This window comes from Dunckerocampus dactyliophorus, chromosome 18 (genome assembly GCF_027744805.1).
Source record: "Dunckerocampus dactyliophorus isolate RoL2022-P2 chromosome 18, RoL_Ddac_1.1, whole genome shotgun sequence".
In the NCBI taxonomy this organism is placed as follows: Eukaryota; Metazoa; Chordata; class Actinopteri; order Syngnathiformes; family Syngnathidae; genus Dunckerocampus; species Dunckerocampus dactyliophorus.
This window is the reverse complement of record NC_072836.1, coordinates 13,077,990-13,096,564: the sequence shown is the minus strand read 5'-3', so window position 1 is coordinate 13,096,564 and position 18,575 is coordinate 13,077,990. Positions and strand designations below refer to the sequence as shown.

Sequence of the window (18,575 nt, the reverse complement as noted above, 5' to 3'; positions counted from 1 at the left end):
TCAGCAGATTTGATTGATTGATTTCCTGTCCTGTTTGGTTGCAGAACCAAACCAGTGATGGACGTGCACAGAACAGACTGAATAATTGCAGTGTAGAACTGGATCAGCAGCTCCCGGGGCAGATTGAACTTCCCGAGTTTTCATAGGAAGTACAACCTCTGTTGGGCCTTTTTACGTACAGTGTCTATATCGGAGGACCACATCAAGTCCCGAGAGATTGTGGTTCCCAGAAACCCGTCCCAGATGAGACCAATGACTAGGACTGTCATAATCGATCAATCAAATGATAAAAAAAAACAAGTCGATAATTACGACGCCCTCGATAAATTGATGTGTGCATGTATGCGTGTGTTTCATCTGTTCGTATCTCTGTGCGACACAGGCTGGACGACAAGAGGGTTCACTCTGCATCTGTCTGTGCGCATTGGTTCTTTAGTAGAATGAACACAGAGAGTGGGCCCTCGTTTAGCAGTGTGGAGGCGGGGTTACTAGTGTGTGGAAACGGTTTAGCAGTGAGCTTTGTGAGGCAGCAGAAGCAATGGTTTTTGAGGCGAATGCCACAGCCGACAGCCGCAATGTGGGAACATTTCGGTTTTAAACAAAATGAACACGGTGAGCGCATGAACACAGACAACCGACACGGACAGTTTTTTCAACTGGGAAAAAAAACTACCAGTGTAGTGCCTCGGGCAGCGGAGCCTTCGTCCCGAAAGTAATGCTTACTGAGGCGTTTCGTCTGCAAATTTAAACAAAACAGTGCAAAATACGTACAGGCAATTTCTGTGTCAAGCTAATGTCCCACACAGGTACATCGTATACTATACTTGAGTACCATTTAGTGGTTCAAATGTGTAGTGCACCTCTCATGACAATTATTGAAAAAATAGTCAAAAGAAATGTTTTTCAATTAAATCGATTATCGACGATAATTTGTAGATCAATCATTGACCAGCAAAATTGGTTATCGTGAAGCCTACCGATGACTGTCGTGTTGTCTGCAAACTTCAGGAGTTTCACAGAAGGGTACCCTGAAGTGCAGTCATTAGTGTACAGGGAGAAGAGCAGTGGAGAGAGAACACACCCTTGGGGGTGCCGGTGGTCCGGGTGGTCCGTGTGCTGGTGATCCACTAGACAGGTGGAGGCTGGCACAGTGACGAGGGAGAGCTTTTGGTGGAGAATCTTAGGGATGATCGTGTTGAATGCTGAGCTGAAGTCCACAAACAGGATCCTTGCCTAGGTCCCTGGGGAGTCGAGGTGATGCAGGATGTAGTGAAGTCCCATGTTGACTGCATCATCCATTGACCTGTTTGCCCTGGAGTCCAGCAGGGGGATGACGGTAGGGGTGATGTTGCGTGGCGTCACGAGGGACACAGAGGGACCAAATAATACCACGACTGCTTCACGGATGCGGGATGTGGTGGTGACAATGCATACACATGAGTTGAACAATGCGCACACTAGTCTTCACACCTTTTAGCCATGCAATAAATAAACTCGTTGAGTGCAGAGCTAAAACAAACACCATAGTTCCCCCCATATTGTGATTTATTTTCTCTTATATACTGTATTATACATATTTACACTCTTTGACCATGAAAACATACCATTAGCAATTGGATTAATAATGATATCAATATTAGTTCAGTAGTTATTCACAAAAATCAAATTTTCCTTAATGGGGGTTTTCTTCTGGATCTAGCTTATTAGCTTTTGGAGAAACAAATCCATTGGCACACCCCAGATTCCACAGTGTCTTGGCTATGTACAGTGGCATTTGTGGCATGTTCATAGCTTCATTTGTCGTCTTCCTATGATGAAAATTACAAAGGTCCCCTATTTTTTCATATTCTGGATCATAGTATCTGGAATTATTCCATTTGGTGGATTTGTCTTTGATATTTTGTAGAACCTGTTGGAAGTGATGATTTTTTTGTGGAGTTCTATGCACAAATGCTGAAAATGGTCCTAATTTGCAATGTTAAAGAATCCTTTGAAACATTTGTGGCTATAGATGGTGATCCGGATCACCCCCAAAATGCCACCAGTTCTCCTATATCCCATTTACGACAATTGCTGAAAATTTCATCCAAATTCTTTCAGAAGTTATTTTAAACACAAACAACCAAACAAACAGATAAACGCCGGCAAAAACATAACTTCCTTGGCGAAGGTAAAAAAAATAAATGGCACGTATTGCCACAGCACATTGCGGGATAATGTGGAGGCAAAAATGCATGCAATTGTAAACGCCGCTTTTGCCTACATCATTAATAAGCTTCACAACAATCTTTTTATGCAATATTTTAAAAAACAGCTGCCTTTATAGAATGCTGAAATTACTCACTGGATATGTACGTAAAAATTATTTTACATTAAATGTACAAACATGCCTCTACACTACAATATCATCTGGAGTAGTTCAGAATCAATATTTATCTAAAAACATAACAAAAACATCAAACTTTTAAATAAAATACATTTACTCACCAGAGACATCGGTTTCTCGTCGTCAGTCAGCCAAACAGTTTTGCTTGAAAAACACACAAAGTGTACCATAATTAGAAAAATAATGAAAAATCACTTAAATTAAGCTCCAGTTGACCCGCTTCCTTGTGTTTAGACAGCTCGTGCCTGACAGATGCCAAATCACATTGAGCGTAGACTAAATGGGTTTCAATGAATTGTTGGTTACAAATAATACATTTTCAAATTAACCCCGGTTGTGTGTTTTTTTGGGTGTTTCTGAACCAGTTTCCTAATGCAGCCGCACTAATGTGCTGTAATACTTTCAAAGATTTCGGGTCTCTTAAGATTCAACAGCAACTGTCATTGTTGGGTTTTGTCTTTTAGATTCCAGCAAACCAATGAGCTGTGAGCAAGAGCAGCTGAGGGTAAGTCTAGCTTGCTTTCAGTGTCATGTGTGTCAAATGTGTACGTCCGAATAGTTAGGTACAAAGTAGTGAGCCACTGGCATACAGGGGTGTTAAACATGAGTTTCAAAATGGTATTCAAACCATTCTGCTTTTATTGCTGTATAATAATAATAGACTAAAGACACGGACATACATTATTCAGAGATCTAGCCACAAGTATGGCTGTTGGAGGACGGAGCCGACAACCGTGATGCACAGGCGTGCAACTGGCTGTGGCTGTGTCAGACAGCTAATTTGGGGTGTGCACTGGAGGACTGTTCAGTATTGTGGGGTCCTGCAGGGCTAATTGACTCATGTTATTGTAGTTAGGGTTGTTCTGTTATGTGCATTATGGTGTTCAAATTACAGTTCTAAGTCCCATGCAGCCAGTTTGGGCTCAGTTGCCACTCAGTAAATGAATGTGAATGTGTGAATGGTTGTTTGTGAACACTTGTTTTTGTTGTTTAGTGAAATAACTCATTAAAGGGACCCTACCCTGCTCATTTCAAGGGCTTTAAATATGATTTTGGATCCCAGTGGGGCACTGTTTGAAGTTACTTTTCATAAAATACTTCATAAATCTCAAGGTTATGTACCGGGCAAATTTTCATTGTTGGTAAATGGTCTTTCACTTGAATAGTGCATTTACCTACTGATGACACAGCATCAGGAGCAACTGGGGGTTCAGTATTTTGCCCAAAGGTACTTTCACATGATCACAGGAGGACGGAGGATCGAACCCGCAACCTTCAGGTTGCGAGACAACCACTCTACCACCTGAGCCTGCGATTGCTGCGAGACTGCGATTGCTCAGGGGGTAAGGGTCAGCTCCAGCCACCCACCCCCGACCACAGCTCAGAGCTGCATAGAGACACGCCCCCCTCAATCAGTTACGTGCTCATGGTTATCAGCAAATAGTGAAGAAGAATTGGATGTTAGATATTGGATATACAGAAATGGATGAAATTTGGAGAGTCCCATGTCGAACCGCGCTTTGTTCACAAAACAGCTGTACATGAAATGCGAGAGCAAAAGAGCAGTGATCATGAGGTAGGTCTTTAGCTCCCCAGAAAAAACAATCCCATTGCTGCCTTATTCTGGTGTAGATACACAACTGTTACATGCAAATGCACATCCAAATACAGTAGTACCTCGCATAACGTAAACCTCCTTTTAGGTAAATTCCACTGAACGTAAAGAATTTATGTAAAGTTTTTGCATCGTATTACGGAATAAATTCCATAACGTAAAGCATCAAGCCGGTGCAAGTGTTTTTTTTTTTTTTCCAGTCAACTTTATTAATGCCTCAAGTCGGTGCAAGTTCAGACTAACACTTGGTGACGCCTTCTGACGCTTCACGCTCTCATTGGCTGATTTTCGGGGCACCGCCTCTGCTCTCATCTCATTGGCTGATTATCGGGGCAGCGCCTACGCTCTCATCTCATTGGCTGATTATCGGGGCAGTGCCTACGCTCTCATCTCATTGGCTGACTTATACAGCGCGTACGTGAGTTTGTGTGAGAGACAGGCTTCTCCCTTCAACCTCCCTTCCTCTTCGTAGTCCCCCTGAAACTAACGTGTCCCACACAGAAAAGTTACAAATTAATGCACACAGCATTATCGTTTAGTGCGTGTGCGTTTGTCTGTGAGACCAGCTGACTCTTAGACTCTTTGAGTCGCGTTTCGACTCAGGCAAGTCCTCCTCCTCCTACCTGCCTCCACTTGCGCTCCTGATCAAGACATCTCGTGAACGGTAAGATTGTTTTTGTTTTTCAGTATTATTCATTTACAGTAATCCTATTTATTACCTTATTTTATATTGGAATGTTACTCTACTATGTTTATGCTAATGTTTTCTTATATTTTCGCACCATATTTGGTGGACTTTGAATATTTTGAAGTGCCAAAGGGGTGAGTTTGGGAAGCTCTTGGAACGGATTAGGCTATTTACATGTATTTTACGCTTCATATAACATAAAAACCCTATAACATAAAAACCGTGTGCTTTCTAACAGTTGTATGTGTATGCGGTACAGTATATTTTACCTGTATTATCACAAATGTATACATCACGACCGACTTATGGTGAATTGGATGTGTTTTCTTTGGGAAAAAATTCAGAGAAAAAAAATCGTATACATTTCTTTTCAAACAAATCTGTTGACAAAAATCTGAGAAAGCTGAATCGCTGAATTGTGCCTGTGAATATTCTCATTCATCCAGGTCATTGTACTCATATTGCGCTCACATTGCATGCTACTGCATATGTAGAATTCCAGGTCAAGAGCATGCTGCTGCTTAATTGTTCTTTTTATCCTCTCGTATCTCCATAAGTGTACGTGCATAGCCCCATCCACTGGTAAACGAATGCTTTGATTGAACTTGTCTGAGGAATCTGTATGATGATTGTGTTTTGGTCTCATTACTCACTTGTCAAGAGACCTGAGACGAGCAGTAAATCGTCAGCCTCATTATAAATTGTGTGGACTGAGTACAGCTTACTCATCCACTTAATGAGTCAGGGATCTTGCCTTTTTGCTGTCTTCTTGTCTCCGAGGCTAGTACTGTTTTATTGCTGAATATGTAAAAGTGGTTCATTTATATATTTTTTATCGGTTTCCAATAAGTATGCACAAAAACGCAGCAACAGCAGCAGCAGGCGCTGCTCATGTTGGCTTTGATGTCATGCAGCACAGCCCTCATTAAAGTGTGGGTACATTTCTGGTCTAAAAATAAACTTACAGCTTTAGTGTTATTATTCATTTCATGGCATCTATTGCAATCCCCACTGCACACAGCTACCAGCCAATTTAATTTCTTTTGTAATTGTCTATTGCCATAAAGATATGAACATGTATTTCCTACAGGAAAACAGGGAACTGAGAAGAGCATGGATTATACTTGCAGCTTGGATCCAGACTGGAATTGGTTTTACTATTTATGCAGCCTTTGGGCATATTTAAAAGGAACACGTAAATATTAAAATATTCAAAAGGTATTCTTTGCCTACACACATCAATTTGCCATTTCAGTCTATTGTTTATTTTCCGTTCATTTTCAAAACAAATACGCTACAGTGTTGGTGTTTTGACGTCTTTTAACTCAGCCTTTTCCAAAGTTAGGGTCAGGAAGGGTAGCGGATTGTCAGAGTAAGAAGCTGTAAGCCGTTTAAAAGCAGGAAGCACAGTGGTGCATGTGGTCAGCACATCTGCCAGCTCACGGTCAGGTGGGTTCAGATTTCAGCTTGGACGTCTCTGTGCAGTTTCTCTGTGCATGTATTCTGAATAAGTTTACTTCCATCGTCCAAAATAATGCACGTTAGTTTCACTGGAGACTCAAAATTGTCCTGAGGAGTGAATGTGAGTGTGAAAAATTGTTTGTCTATATGTGACCCGTGATTGACACAGTTCATATTGTAAATCCAAAATCTTTATCCATGTACATTCTGGGTACCTGATGTAAGTAAACACGGCTTTGTGAACGGACGTAGGGAGGAAGAGCACAGAGTCCAGTGTGTGTAGTGTGCTCTAATGCTACCTAAAAAATCCCTAAAGCCTTCAAAATACAGTATAGTAGTACCTCTGTTTTTGTTATTAATCCATTCCAAAAGGTTAGACAACAACCGAAATCCAATATATCTTTTCTAGACACCCAAATTTATTAACAAAAAAATATAGTGTGACCTCGTTTATCGCGGGGAATAGGTTCCCAAACTAGACCGCAATAAGTGAAGTCCACAAACTTAATTTTTTTACCCTTATTATACAGTATATGTTTTAAGGCTGTAAAATCCCTCCCCATACAATTTATATACTTTTCTCAGACAGGCAATAACATTTTTCCACATTTTTTTCTTGTTTAAACACTCTCAAAAAAGTTAAAACCTTATTTTGAATTTTATTGACAAACCTAAAAGTCGGACACAAGAAATGATTAAGTCACTCACGCATATTCCACTCCTGTTGCAGTCCACTCCTTAGAACCGAAGATTCATTTACAAGCTAGCAAGTAAGCAAACTGGCAATGACACAGGAAACATGGCAGGGCGGCACGTAGGAGCTTGATTGACAGCGGTCCAATCAAGACGCTGAAATCAATGGGCAGTGCAGACAGACGAGAGAGAAATGAGAGCTATGCAACTTCCCACAATTAAAGGGCCAGGCTGAGCCTATAACAGCGTTCATACTTTGTAATAATAAAAAAAAAACAAGCACTAAAAATAAATCGACGAATCTACAAAAGGTGAACCGCGATAGAGCGAGGGAACACTGTACATTTTATTAGCGATGCTCCTGTCATGCGCCGGCAAAATAGAGTTTGGGACCCCATGATGCAGAGACGAACGCACCAAATAGATACAAAAGGTTTAATACAAAAAATAACCTCCGAAGAGGGAAAAAGGATAACAGAACTCGGCGCAAGTCCAAACAAGAAAAAATACAGGCTCAGCTACTAGCAAAAGCTAACAAAAAGAGATGGCGAGCAAAAGGCTGCCGAGACTAGATGAAAAGACGAGGAACAAAAAAATCACTGCGGATAAGCCAGCAGGAAAACACCTTAACCTTAGCGGGGTACAAAACAACAGCACTGCTGGAATAAGCCAAGCAGGAATACACAGCAAAAATACCAGAAAGCTAGGATACAAGAGGCAAGGCAAAATGGCACAGTTGTAGGCGAGGTACGAGGACAATCTGACACTGGGCTGCTGCCATCCAACAGCTAGCAGGTCATTGATGAGCCAGTTCTGCCTCAGCAAGGCAGCATGCACTACAAAGACAGGACACCAGGCGGCAGCAGAGCGACAACACAGATCATGACAGCTCCGATCGATCGGCCACCGTTCATATCGGCCGATTTTCATGAAAATCACAAATCAACCACGAAACAACGATCATTTAATTCGTAAACACCACTATAGGCTCCAGCTCACCCGTGTCCCTATTGAGGACAAGTGGTCTAGCAAATGGATGAAATAATCAAAGCTGTACTTCTCATCTAATGTCGATCAGTTTCCCACCAAATTTCCCAAGAGATGTGTACACATATTTTTGGGCAGGAAAAGTGAGACTGGGTTGTATTTCTTCCTGCTTTATTGAGATTCAAACGGTTGCAGCTCCAAAGAAGAGATCATTAGAATCAATATTCAATTTGAGAGCAGCTGTTTGTGATGTGGGGCGGTGCTTCATAAAAATGTCAAAAAGATTTAGGTGCAACATACGGGAGAGGGATGACTTGCATTTGTTGATATTGATTTGAGGCTATGGAGGAAATATCTGCAAGAGCGGTTATAGCAGCAGCGTGAATACATGAATGTGATATGAAATACAACTGTGATCAAATAATGGCATGATAGAATGCAATACAATATATCAGCTGGAAAAAGTAATGTCTAATTATTTGATGCTTATTTGTAGTATTAGTTGAAATATTTTATAGCGATAAAGTCTCTGTTTATTAATATGATGTTTTGACTTGTTTGACATGTATTTTGTATCATTTTTTGTATAAAGTCTTTGCACTGGACATTCCTGACTCCTACATCTGATCATGACAGACTACTTCTAGACCACCTAGACCGCTTATTCCACCCACTACAAAATATGTACTAAATGATATTTTAAAGCTGCGACAATTAATAAAGGATCCGTCATTTCTAGACTGGGCCGAGTGGTTAGCATGTTGGCCACACAGTCAGGAGATCGGGAAGACCTGGGTTCGACTCTCCGGTTTCCTCCCACATTCCAAAAACATGCATGTTAGGTTAATTGGCGACTCTAAATTGTCCATAGGTATGAATGTGAGTGTGAATGGTTGTTTGTCTATATGTGCCCTGCCATTGGCTGGCGACCAGTCCAGGGTGTACCCCACCTCTCGCCCGAAGTCAGCTGGGATAGGCTCCAGCATACCCCCGCGACCCTAATTTGGATAGGCGGCATAGAAAAAAAGTAATTTTTCACTTTGACTAATCAACTACAGTAGACGCGCCTACAACATAAATAATTCGTTCCAAGAACGTTTACGTTATAGGGTTTTTACGTTATACTAAGCGTAAAATACATGTAAATAGCCTAATCCGTTCCAAGATCTTACCAAACTCACCCCCCAAAATATAAGAAAACGTTAGCATAAACATAGTAGAGTAACATTCCAAAATAAAATAAGGTAATAAATAAGATTACTGTAAATGGATAAAACTGAAAAACAAAAACAATCAACTAGTTTAAGGGCGACTACAATAAGGAAGGGAGGTTGAAGGGAGAAGCCTGTCTCTCACACAAACTCACGTTCGCGCTGTATAAATCAGCGCTCTCAGAGATGAGAGCGTAGGCGGTGCCCCGATAATCAGCCAATGAGATGAGAGCGTAGGTGGTGCCCAGATAATCAGCCAATGAGAGCGCGAAGCATCAGAAGGCGTCACCAAGTGTACTCTGTTAGTCATGGAAAGTTTCCCCTCTCTCTCTCTCTCGGTCGCGCGAGCTATTCAAATCGAATTTCTGAACTTGCACCGACTTGACGCTTTACGTTATATGGAATTTCTTACGTAATACGATGCAAAAACTTTACATAAATTCTTTACGTTCAGTGGAATTTACGTAAAAGGAGGTTTACGTTATGCGAGGTACTACTGTATTTTGGTATTTCATTCATTGTTTTTTTATTTAAAAATACAGATATCCTCTGATTTTGGTACCGGACAATTTCACTCAGGGATGATTGGTATGGGAATCGGCAGCATAAAACCCAGATCGGAGCATCCCGACATTTTATAGCGAAGCAGTTTTATGCGCTGAAAACAGTGCAAAGTAATTGTAACAAGGTAATATGATATTGTCTTTTCATTTTACCTGCTTTGTTCAAATAATGTGTCAAGGAACAATTCAACATACTCGAAAACAATTTTATTTAATCCTACAAAATCCTTTTATTTCGGTAATTACTGAATTAGTTACTGATCTGTTCACTCCCTGTTCACACAATAACTCACGTGTTTACAATTTTCTAAAAAGAAAAGAAAAAAGAGACGGATTATACCGTAAATAAATAGATCATACATTAAATGACAGAAACATTACATCATGAATGAATAAATACAGGTATTTAATTCACACATGGATACTACATAATAACTTGTGAAATAATGGATGAATGAATGCAGGAATAAATGATGACAGATATTCTATGCTTCTCAGCATTCTGCTACTTCCTTTTACTAAGTCATAACCATACGCTTGTACAGTTGATTTAGTTGATGCTTCTTGAACTGGCTGGTTACGGGACATATTGTCACGGGTCGAAGAGCTGTCGAGTGCTTGGCCCCCAGTATGTAGAGACAGACCGCGGTGGGAAAAATAAAAGTCTTTCATTAAACAAAATACAAGGCGACCGAGGTGAAAAAGGCTCTGTGACTAGATACACACTTGCAGTCAAAGACAGTACAAACAGAGCGGGAGAACATCTTAGTGACAGCACGGGCGAGGAGCAAAGGTACAATGAACCAGCAGCATACGTCAAAGGGACAGCGCTGGGCTTTTAACCACCACTAATTGCAATTGTGGCGAGCTGTGCAACACACTACTGAGGTAAAGAGGCTGCAGCTTCCCCCCAGCAGGAAGTGCAGCACACCAAAATAAGAGCGCAGGACAGGAAGTACACAATCCTGTCCTGCGGAACATGACATGTTCGAACCGCAATGTAGCACAATGTAGCGAGGGATGACTGTAATGCTATGAAATATCGTCTGATTTCAGTCTCTCAAATTTCCTGGGTGGTGTCTCAAGGTAATTGAATGAAAATATGATCCCTTTTCTCTGATAGAATTCATTTTCAATCACCATTCAATTGTATTTGATAGGCTAGCTTAATTCTGATTTACCCCTACAGTGTTTTTCTGGTATCTCGTTGTCACAACTATTGGTGAGTTATGTAAGAGTTTAGACTATTTGGACTATTATCTCATAAAATAGTTTAAAAAGAAAATACGAAATACAACCCGTGTAATGTTTGTAATGTACAGTAAGTGTGACAATAAAATACAGACAAATGTTCCGAACTCCACCCACTGTTAAGTGCCTGTTGCTACTGTCCTTCCATAGAGAGGAAAAACCTTTTTTTTGTACAGTGATTACTCAGTAACAGATATCAAACAGGTAGATCAAGGAAAACATCAGGAGGTGATGACATAAGCATTGTGAGAGATGCAAAGAGAGACCCAAAAACAACTGCAACAACCTGCAGAGGGCAGGAGTGAAGGTATCACTAGCTACTGTTCATAGAGAACTTCATGAACAAAAGTACAATGGCGACACCAGGAAATGCAAACCACTCATTAGCAAGACGAATAGGAAGACCAGGCTGGAATTTTCACTAAAGTATACATATGAGCCTCAGAAATGTATCCGTTCATAAAATGAATTTTCCAGGACCTTCCAAATGGTTGTAGTGGCTATGGCCAATTTTTGTGCAGTGGGTCTGATTTATTTTCCATCTTCTCTCAGAGTGACAATTGCTCATTTTTCACCCACAGACAGCTCTCTGATTTTCATGTTGTTTTCATCTCTAAACACAGTCCACACAGGCAAAACATATTCTACCCAATCTACGATTGGATAACCAATGCAATTGTATTGGTGTGTTCAAAAAAAGGTGCTGTATTCCAAGTTGTGCATTTAATCCATGTTAAAAAAACCTGACAATGTCAACTGAGATGTTGCTATGGGGTCTGATATTCATCTTTTGATGAATATCCACCAAATGTTCAGTCTACAGCAAAAATAAAGAAATTGACCACTTCACTGTTCCGATACTTTTGGAGGGCACTGTTTATAGGTTTGAAATCTAAAAAGTGGATTCAGTATAGTCACATTTTCAATTGCATTCCATCAATTACCTTACGTCAGTTGAACATGTTTTTATAGCTTGAGCTCTCAGCCTTTACTGCTGACATTTGAGCTCCGCGAGCGCACTGAAAGACTGTGCCAGCCACTGTTCAATTGCCTTGCTCTGCCATGCGTGGCAGGTAAAAGACCACATAGCCACAAATGGATGCACACTCGCAGGCTCAGCATACGCAACAACTCAGTTGTACACGTATACCATTACTGTACAACTACATTTACAAAGGAATATCCCACAAACTAAGAGTAGAAGGCCAGTGTAAGCATTTTAGTGAGATAAAAACAACCTCAACTCAATGCTGTAAACATGGTGGGATTGAATCAATAAATACTATGTGAAAACACTTAGGCATCCCTAAGTGTTTTCACATAGTATTTATTGATTCAATCCCACCATGTAGTACAGTAGTACTTTTTACAGCATGTTAAAAATAATAGACATTTTCACTGAACAGTGGATCCCCGCAAACTTGAAATTCAGCATTCACGGCTATGCAAATTCATCATCGTTTTTTTTTCCTCCAAAAACAGGCTGTTTTTCCCGCAGAGAAAACATCCCATTCACCATAAGTTGGTAATAATTTATAAATACGTGATAATACAGATAGTACAGCATACTAGGGGTGTAATGATTCCATTTGTATCATGATTCGTGGTTGCCGATACGATTCAAGGACGATATTGGTTCTATTAGAATGTTACGATCCGAAGCGATTGAGTAACTTTAAATCAATTCAGTAACCTTTTAGCCAAAAATTCAACCTGTGTGTCTGTGAAATAAAATACCTGGGCACCGGACAGTGCAGGTGAAGTTTCTTGTTTTTTATGAGGGAATCAGGGATACATTAATTATGAATTACTATAAACAAACAAGTAAACAACAATTAATGGCAAATGCATTCACATTTGATTTGAATAAAATGCATGTGGCCTGACTGCACTACAGTATATGGGCACAGTCCTAACTCTGTAAACTACTGACTGTTCTTGAGCGCTTTGTTTTTTTTTTGTAACACCCTGTTTTCATTTCACTTAGTTGGTGGGTGTTTTCGCAAACCTTTTTAGTCACAATTATATTTTGTGAGATTATTTGTTTGAAGAAAATAATATTTGAGTGATGGACGCACGGTGGCCTAGTGGTTAGCATGTTGGCCACCGTTCGGTTAATTGGCGACTCTAAATTGTCCATAGGTATGAATGTGAGTGTGACTGGTTGTTTGTCTATACAGTATGTGCCCTGCGATTGGCTGGCGACCAGTCCAGAGTGTACCCCGCCTCTCGCCCGAAGTCAGCTGGGATAGGCTCCAGCATACCCACGACCCTAGTGAGGATAAGTGGCATAGAAAAAGGATGGATGGATGGATGGATGGGACAGTTTCCCTTACCAATGTCTACTCGTTGTCCATTGAGTTTGTCGTTTTATACATTGAAGGCCATTTTTTTTGTTGAGCTGTTTAAAAAAACAGAGCGTTTAATAAACCAAAAATTGCATAAAGCAAACATATTATCCAATGTCAAGTTGGCATGTGTATTAAAAACTTTAAAATGATTTTTCAAAAGGTACACCTATTATAAATAAAAACATTTCTATCTGCGATTAATTGTGATTAATTACAAGGCAACCATGGACAAAATGACACAATCACGGTGAAGTCTTTTTAACGCCCTAAAAGCCCTGTTTTTTATGCTTCACTGATGCTGTTTTTTGTGTCAGGCGTTGAGATTTCGCATTTTGTTCCAGTCATTGAACACACCATAGTTGCTGTGAGATGCAAAAGTAAAACTTCATAGTTATACTTCTTAGTATAACTTCTACATTGTGATGCCTTACATCAAGCTTGCAAGAGTTTTTTGTTTCTTTTTGGGGGTGGCAAAATAAACTACTGTATTATTACCATTGATTAAACATTTTCTGTGAATGTGAATGAATTCTTTACTTTTTTTCTGCTTTAGTGATCTGCAAAGAATAAATGTTTAATGTAAAAATATACTGTAACGGTAATTTCAATGTTGATCAATTATATTTACTCTACAGGACAGTATCTGCTTGTCAGGATTCAGGATGAATTTTGGGTCACTGTTTCAGTTGGCTTATATTTGGTGTGGAGATGACCTGATATGATATCCCTTGCCTTAGAATTTTTATTGTACTTCCATCATCCATATACCTCATTTGAATGTCATTGACACTAGGACTCTCGTCATTTATATTTTCCTGGCAAATGTGTTTAGCTACCACATTCTTGAATTTGTTCATTGGAAATGTACTGTATGTCTTGGTTGTGTGAGTGTGCATATATTTGCAATACGGGGAACTGTTTTCCAGGTAATGTTTCATTTTTAACTTAAGGTAATATTCCTAAGTGTAAATCCAAGAGAATGCGCGTATGTGGCTAAGAAAGCTTTCAATGGCTTCACAGACTTGGTTAATGGCTTATGTGTGTGTGTGTGTGTGTGTGTGTGTGTGTGTGTGTGTGTGTGGGGGGGGGGGGGGGGGGGGGGGGGGTGCAAAATAAAGATTTGCCCAAAGGGTGGAGGTGGAAGAAGAGAAGCACAGAAAAACAAGAGCTTGTCGTCAGTTGAATGAATGCATGAAAGGTAACTACTCGCCTGCAGTCATGCAGTTGCAATGTTCTGCTTCATTTCATAATACGCTCACTTTTGCCGTTGCATGCGCCCTCTCTCTAATACACTCCCTTTCACACACATGTACATGCGATTACATTTTGCCATTAAGCTTTGAAACGCCAACACACTTCCCATATCTCAGTGCTGTTTCCTTTAATGTCTTCCTTTTGAACAAGCCACAACATAACCAAGCCTGCATAATGTACCTATATGAAAGAGAAGAAAACATTGGACAAAGTGCATTTAGAGAAAATTCATCAGTCATACGTGCACATATTGCATGTTCATGTGCAGCATGGGCAGCAGTTGGTAGCCGGCTGAAGCCAAAAGAAGAAGAGATCCCCTAGAATGCTCACATCGGTATAGAACAATTGTTCTTGTCATGACCCATAATCACCCTTACTTGCTGGTTTTGAGGTTTTTCTCAACTTCTTTGCAAAAATGAACAGAATGGGTGGGAATAAAAAGTTCAAAATGTGAAATGGTTTTAGTTGCATTGGCATAGCGGCTTCGGGAAAATATTACACTAAACAAAAATGCATATCAAGGTTCAAGGTTTGTTTGTTATTCAAACTATGAAATGCTTGATCAATGAAATTTTATATAACGGCTAACTTACCTATTGTTGAAAATTTGGCCTCTGTTTGCGTGCATTCTCCGGTTAGCGTACAATATGGCGCGTGCCTTGTTGTGTTACTAATACACTGTGTGAGTCCAAATGTCTTCTTAATGTATTTTCATCACAATACGTCCTTCCTTGTTAGCATCCTATTAGCTAGCTAACAAAATGGCAACCGGAAGCGAAAGTCATCTACTTTACGTCACCGGCTATGATGTCTTCAGAGGTTTACTCTCAAATTATTACCCCACATGACACCTTTTTATAGTTTTACCATTATAATTTTATAGGTATAAAACAATTGTACATCTGTGCAAATGACGAATGAAGGGGATAAATGTGATGGGGGGGACGTGTCCTCTGCACTTTTTCAAAAGTCAGTATTTACTGTCCAAAAAAGGATGTTACGCTATATTAAATGGTTGTGACCCCCCCACCAACCAAATTTGCAGAGATTATTTTCCGAGACTGCTCACAAATAGCGAATAAACGCAACTGATTGAGATGCCCATAAAAATGTCTATGACGCTGGATTATGCTGCTACATCAAGGCGCCATCATACATCCCCTCCCCCTCCGAACCCTCCTGCTAGCTTGACATTGACATTCTCCGATTTCGGACGAACATTTGCAATAAAAGTTGTAATTACACGTTCACTCACGGGGAAGAAACTAACAAACTAAATGAATTGAGGCACAATCCAGGTTCCAGGTTTACGGTACACTATGTATTAAACACATTTTAAAGTATAAAATGTAAAATGTTTAAGTAATCACCACTGATGAATGATGATGTAAGGCGCTCGTTAGAACTGAAGGAATAGGAGACACAGTCTAGCCTTTATCCTGGTCGTCAGGCTAGCACCACAACTGTGCTTCTGTCTGTTGCGTCTCTCCCTCTAAAGCACCTAGCGGTGGTGCGTGGGTTCGCTGCTCGGCAGGCTGCTTGGTCGTGCCTGCTAGCTGTCTGAGAATGCGTTTTTCCAAGCCACGTTAAAATAGTCCACACTGCTTGCCTGTTGCAATTCCAGTAATGCTTACGATCATATAGCGACTTGTGTTCGTTCACCCTGCCGCAAGTTATGAGAGCTGACTGCAGATACCAAGTTGACTGTCGAAGTTAGTGCTTCCATAGCAACACAGACAGGACGCTACCGTCATGCACTAACATGACGTTGTTACGTTGAACATTTATGCTGTACTATTTATGATCACATATTTATAGATTACTGACTTAGGGTGAATGACGTGTTTTCTGCAGAAAAAATGGTCTATTTAAAATTAATAATTTTTTGGGGGCCAAAAATCAGCAATCCACAAACCCTGAATTACAAATATGCAGGCATCCACTTTATATAATAACAATATGAAAAACCCTTCGCCTCCTATAAAAACCCTTCATGATTACTTTCTCACCGAAACACAATACAGCGGAACCTGACTCACGCTGACATAAACGATTGTTGACGTAACGGCAAATAGCCAATGCTTGTCCTTTCACTTGTGGCTTTTTTTAGAGAAATGGTGAGAATGGACAATAAAGGACAATAATTTTGAACCTACGGCAGTTTGTTGACATGACTTTCCTCCATTTGTCCATCCGTCTATCCATCTGTCGCAGGGGCAGCGGGGTAGCCCAGTCTTGCTTCTCCTTAGCTACTTTGTCTAGCTCCCCCTGGCGGATCACTAGGCCCATGCCAGTTGAGTAACATCATTTCTCCAACGTGTCCTGGGTCTTCCCTGAGGCCTCCCTGGGGAGGTTTTCAGGGCACACCTGAAAACCTCCCCAGGGAGCGTCCGGGAGGCATCCTGACCAGATGCCCGGCCACCTTATCTGGCTCCCCTCAATGCGAAGGGGCAGTGGTTTTACACCGAGTTTCTCCCGGATGACGGTGATTCTCAACTTATATCTAAGGGAGAGCCCAGCCACCTTACGGAGAAAACTCATTTCAACCACTAGTACCTGAAATCTTCTACCCAAAGCTCATGTCCATAGGTGAGGGTAGGAACGTAGAGTAACTGATAAATTGTGAGCTGTGCCTTTCGGCTCAACTCCTGCACGGACCGATGCAGAGTCTGTAGACGCCACAGCAATCCGCCTGTCGATCTCGAATTCCATCCTTCCCTCGCTGGCGAACAAGACCCCGAGGTACTTAATCTCTTCCACTTGGGGCAGGACTTTATCCATTTGTGCAAAATCATTTGTGCGGAAAGGGTGATGAAAGAACGCCTGAGAAATCCACCGCCAGATAAGAAAGCACCTTTGGTCCAATATGCCAAAGCTTTGAAAGTAAGTGGCAATTCCTTTATTGTTGCCCCTCCCACCCTTCTTTTTTTGTTTTTAATAATTTTGACATAACTATTAGTCTGCTTTTGCAAAAACCCGAGCAGTAATGATGAAGTTAACAGTTAACAGTCTGTTTTTCATAGACTACTTTGGCTCTCAAATTTGATGTTGACAAAAGCGGTTGACCATATAGTATACTGTAGGTCAGGACTGGATGAGTTGGTCGACTTGGGTGGGGTTTTTGACATCAACGCGGTCGACGTACACAGGTTCCGCTGTACTTTTGTTTCAATTATGATGTGACATTGCAAAAGAACATTAATGATATACAGTCGTCTCTCGCTACACTGCTGTTCGAACATCGATCCCTCGCTCTATCGTCTTTTTACAGAAATGAATTAATAAATGATCGCTGTTTTGTGGTTGATGAGGCATTCCATTCCATTACAATACCTTAAAGGGATAGTGCAGATTTTTTAACATGAAGTTGTATGACATTCCCATCAGCAGTGTAGTACATCAATAGTGACTTACCCCCAGTCCAGTTCTGGTCGGATTTCCGTGATGAGGAACCTAGTTCTGCTTAGCTGCTGGGGCCATTTAAGTAAAGTTTGGCTTCTCAAAACAATATGTATTCAAAAGAGAAATACATTTGCATCACAAAAATGCCTCCATGATAAAAAAAAAAAAACTCAGACCACAGAAATCTCTCTCCGTTATATTTATGTACTTAAATAGCCCCAGCAACTAAGCGGGACTACGTTCCTCGTCACGGAAGTCCGACCAGAACTGGACTCACGGGATCAAGTGGTTGCCTACCCCTGTCCTATTCATTCCAAAAGACTAACTATGGTACAGACTTAAAACAGTCAAATAATTGGAACTATCCCTTTAGCACTGCATGTAGTCAGCCATTGCATGTCCGACATGATAGAGTGAAAAAAATTCCTCGCATCCCATGTGGATGTGGTATGTTTTTGGCTTCTTACTTTGTCTTTCTTCTCCACTCTGTATGAAACCCTTTCTTAAATTTAGAATAAACAAATTAGGGGCTAACTAATTAGCTTGGTAGCTTGCAATGCAGCCGTGGCCGTGTCTTGTCTCCCTGCAGTGATCTCGTAGTCTGAGCATTAGCAATGTGATGTCAACAAAGAATAATGGGAGAGTAAAGGTGACGAAAGAGGTGTTATTTCATGTCTACAGGTCTTGCATAATGGTAAAAAAACATATTTAGA

At 40.7% G+C, this 18,575-nt stretch overlaps 1 protein-coding gene across 2 annotated transcripts in view; it reads left to right on the top strand.

The window, feature by feature from the left end:
* rbfox1 (RNA binding fox-1 homolog 1) overlaps nt 1-18,575 on the top strand; it is a 264,175-nt gene that overhangs the window by 83,930 nt on the left and 161,670 nt on the right. For both annotated transcript variants that reach the window (XM_054759808.1, XM_054759809.1), the window contains exon 2: nt 2,851-2,891. In XM_054759808.1, the coding sequence (XP_054615783.1) occupies nt 2,865-2,891 (27 nt within the window). In that variant the 5' untranslated portion in view covers nt 2,851-2,864. The remainder of the gene's footprint in view (nt 1-2,850; nt 2,892-18,575) is intronic.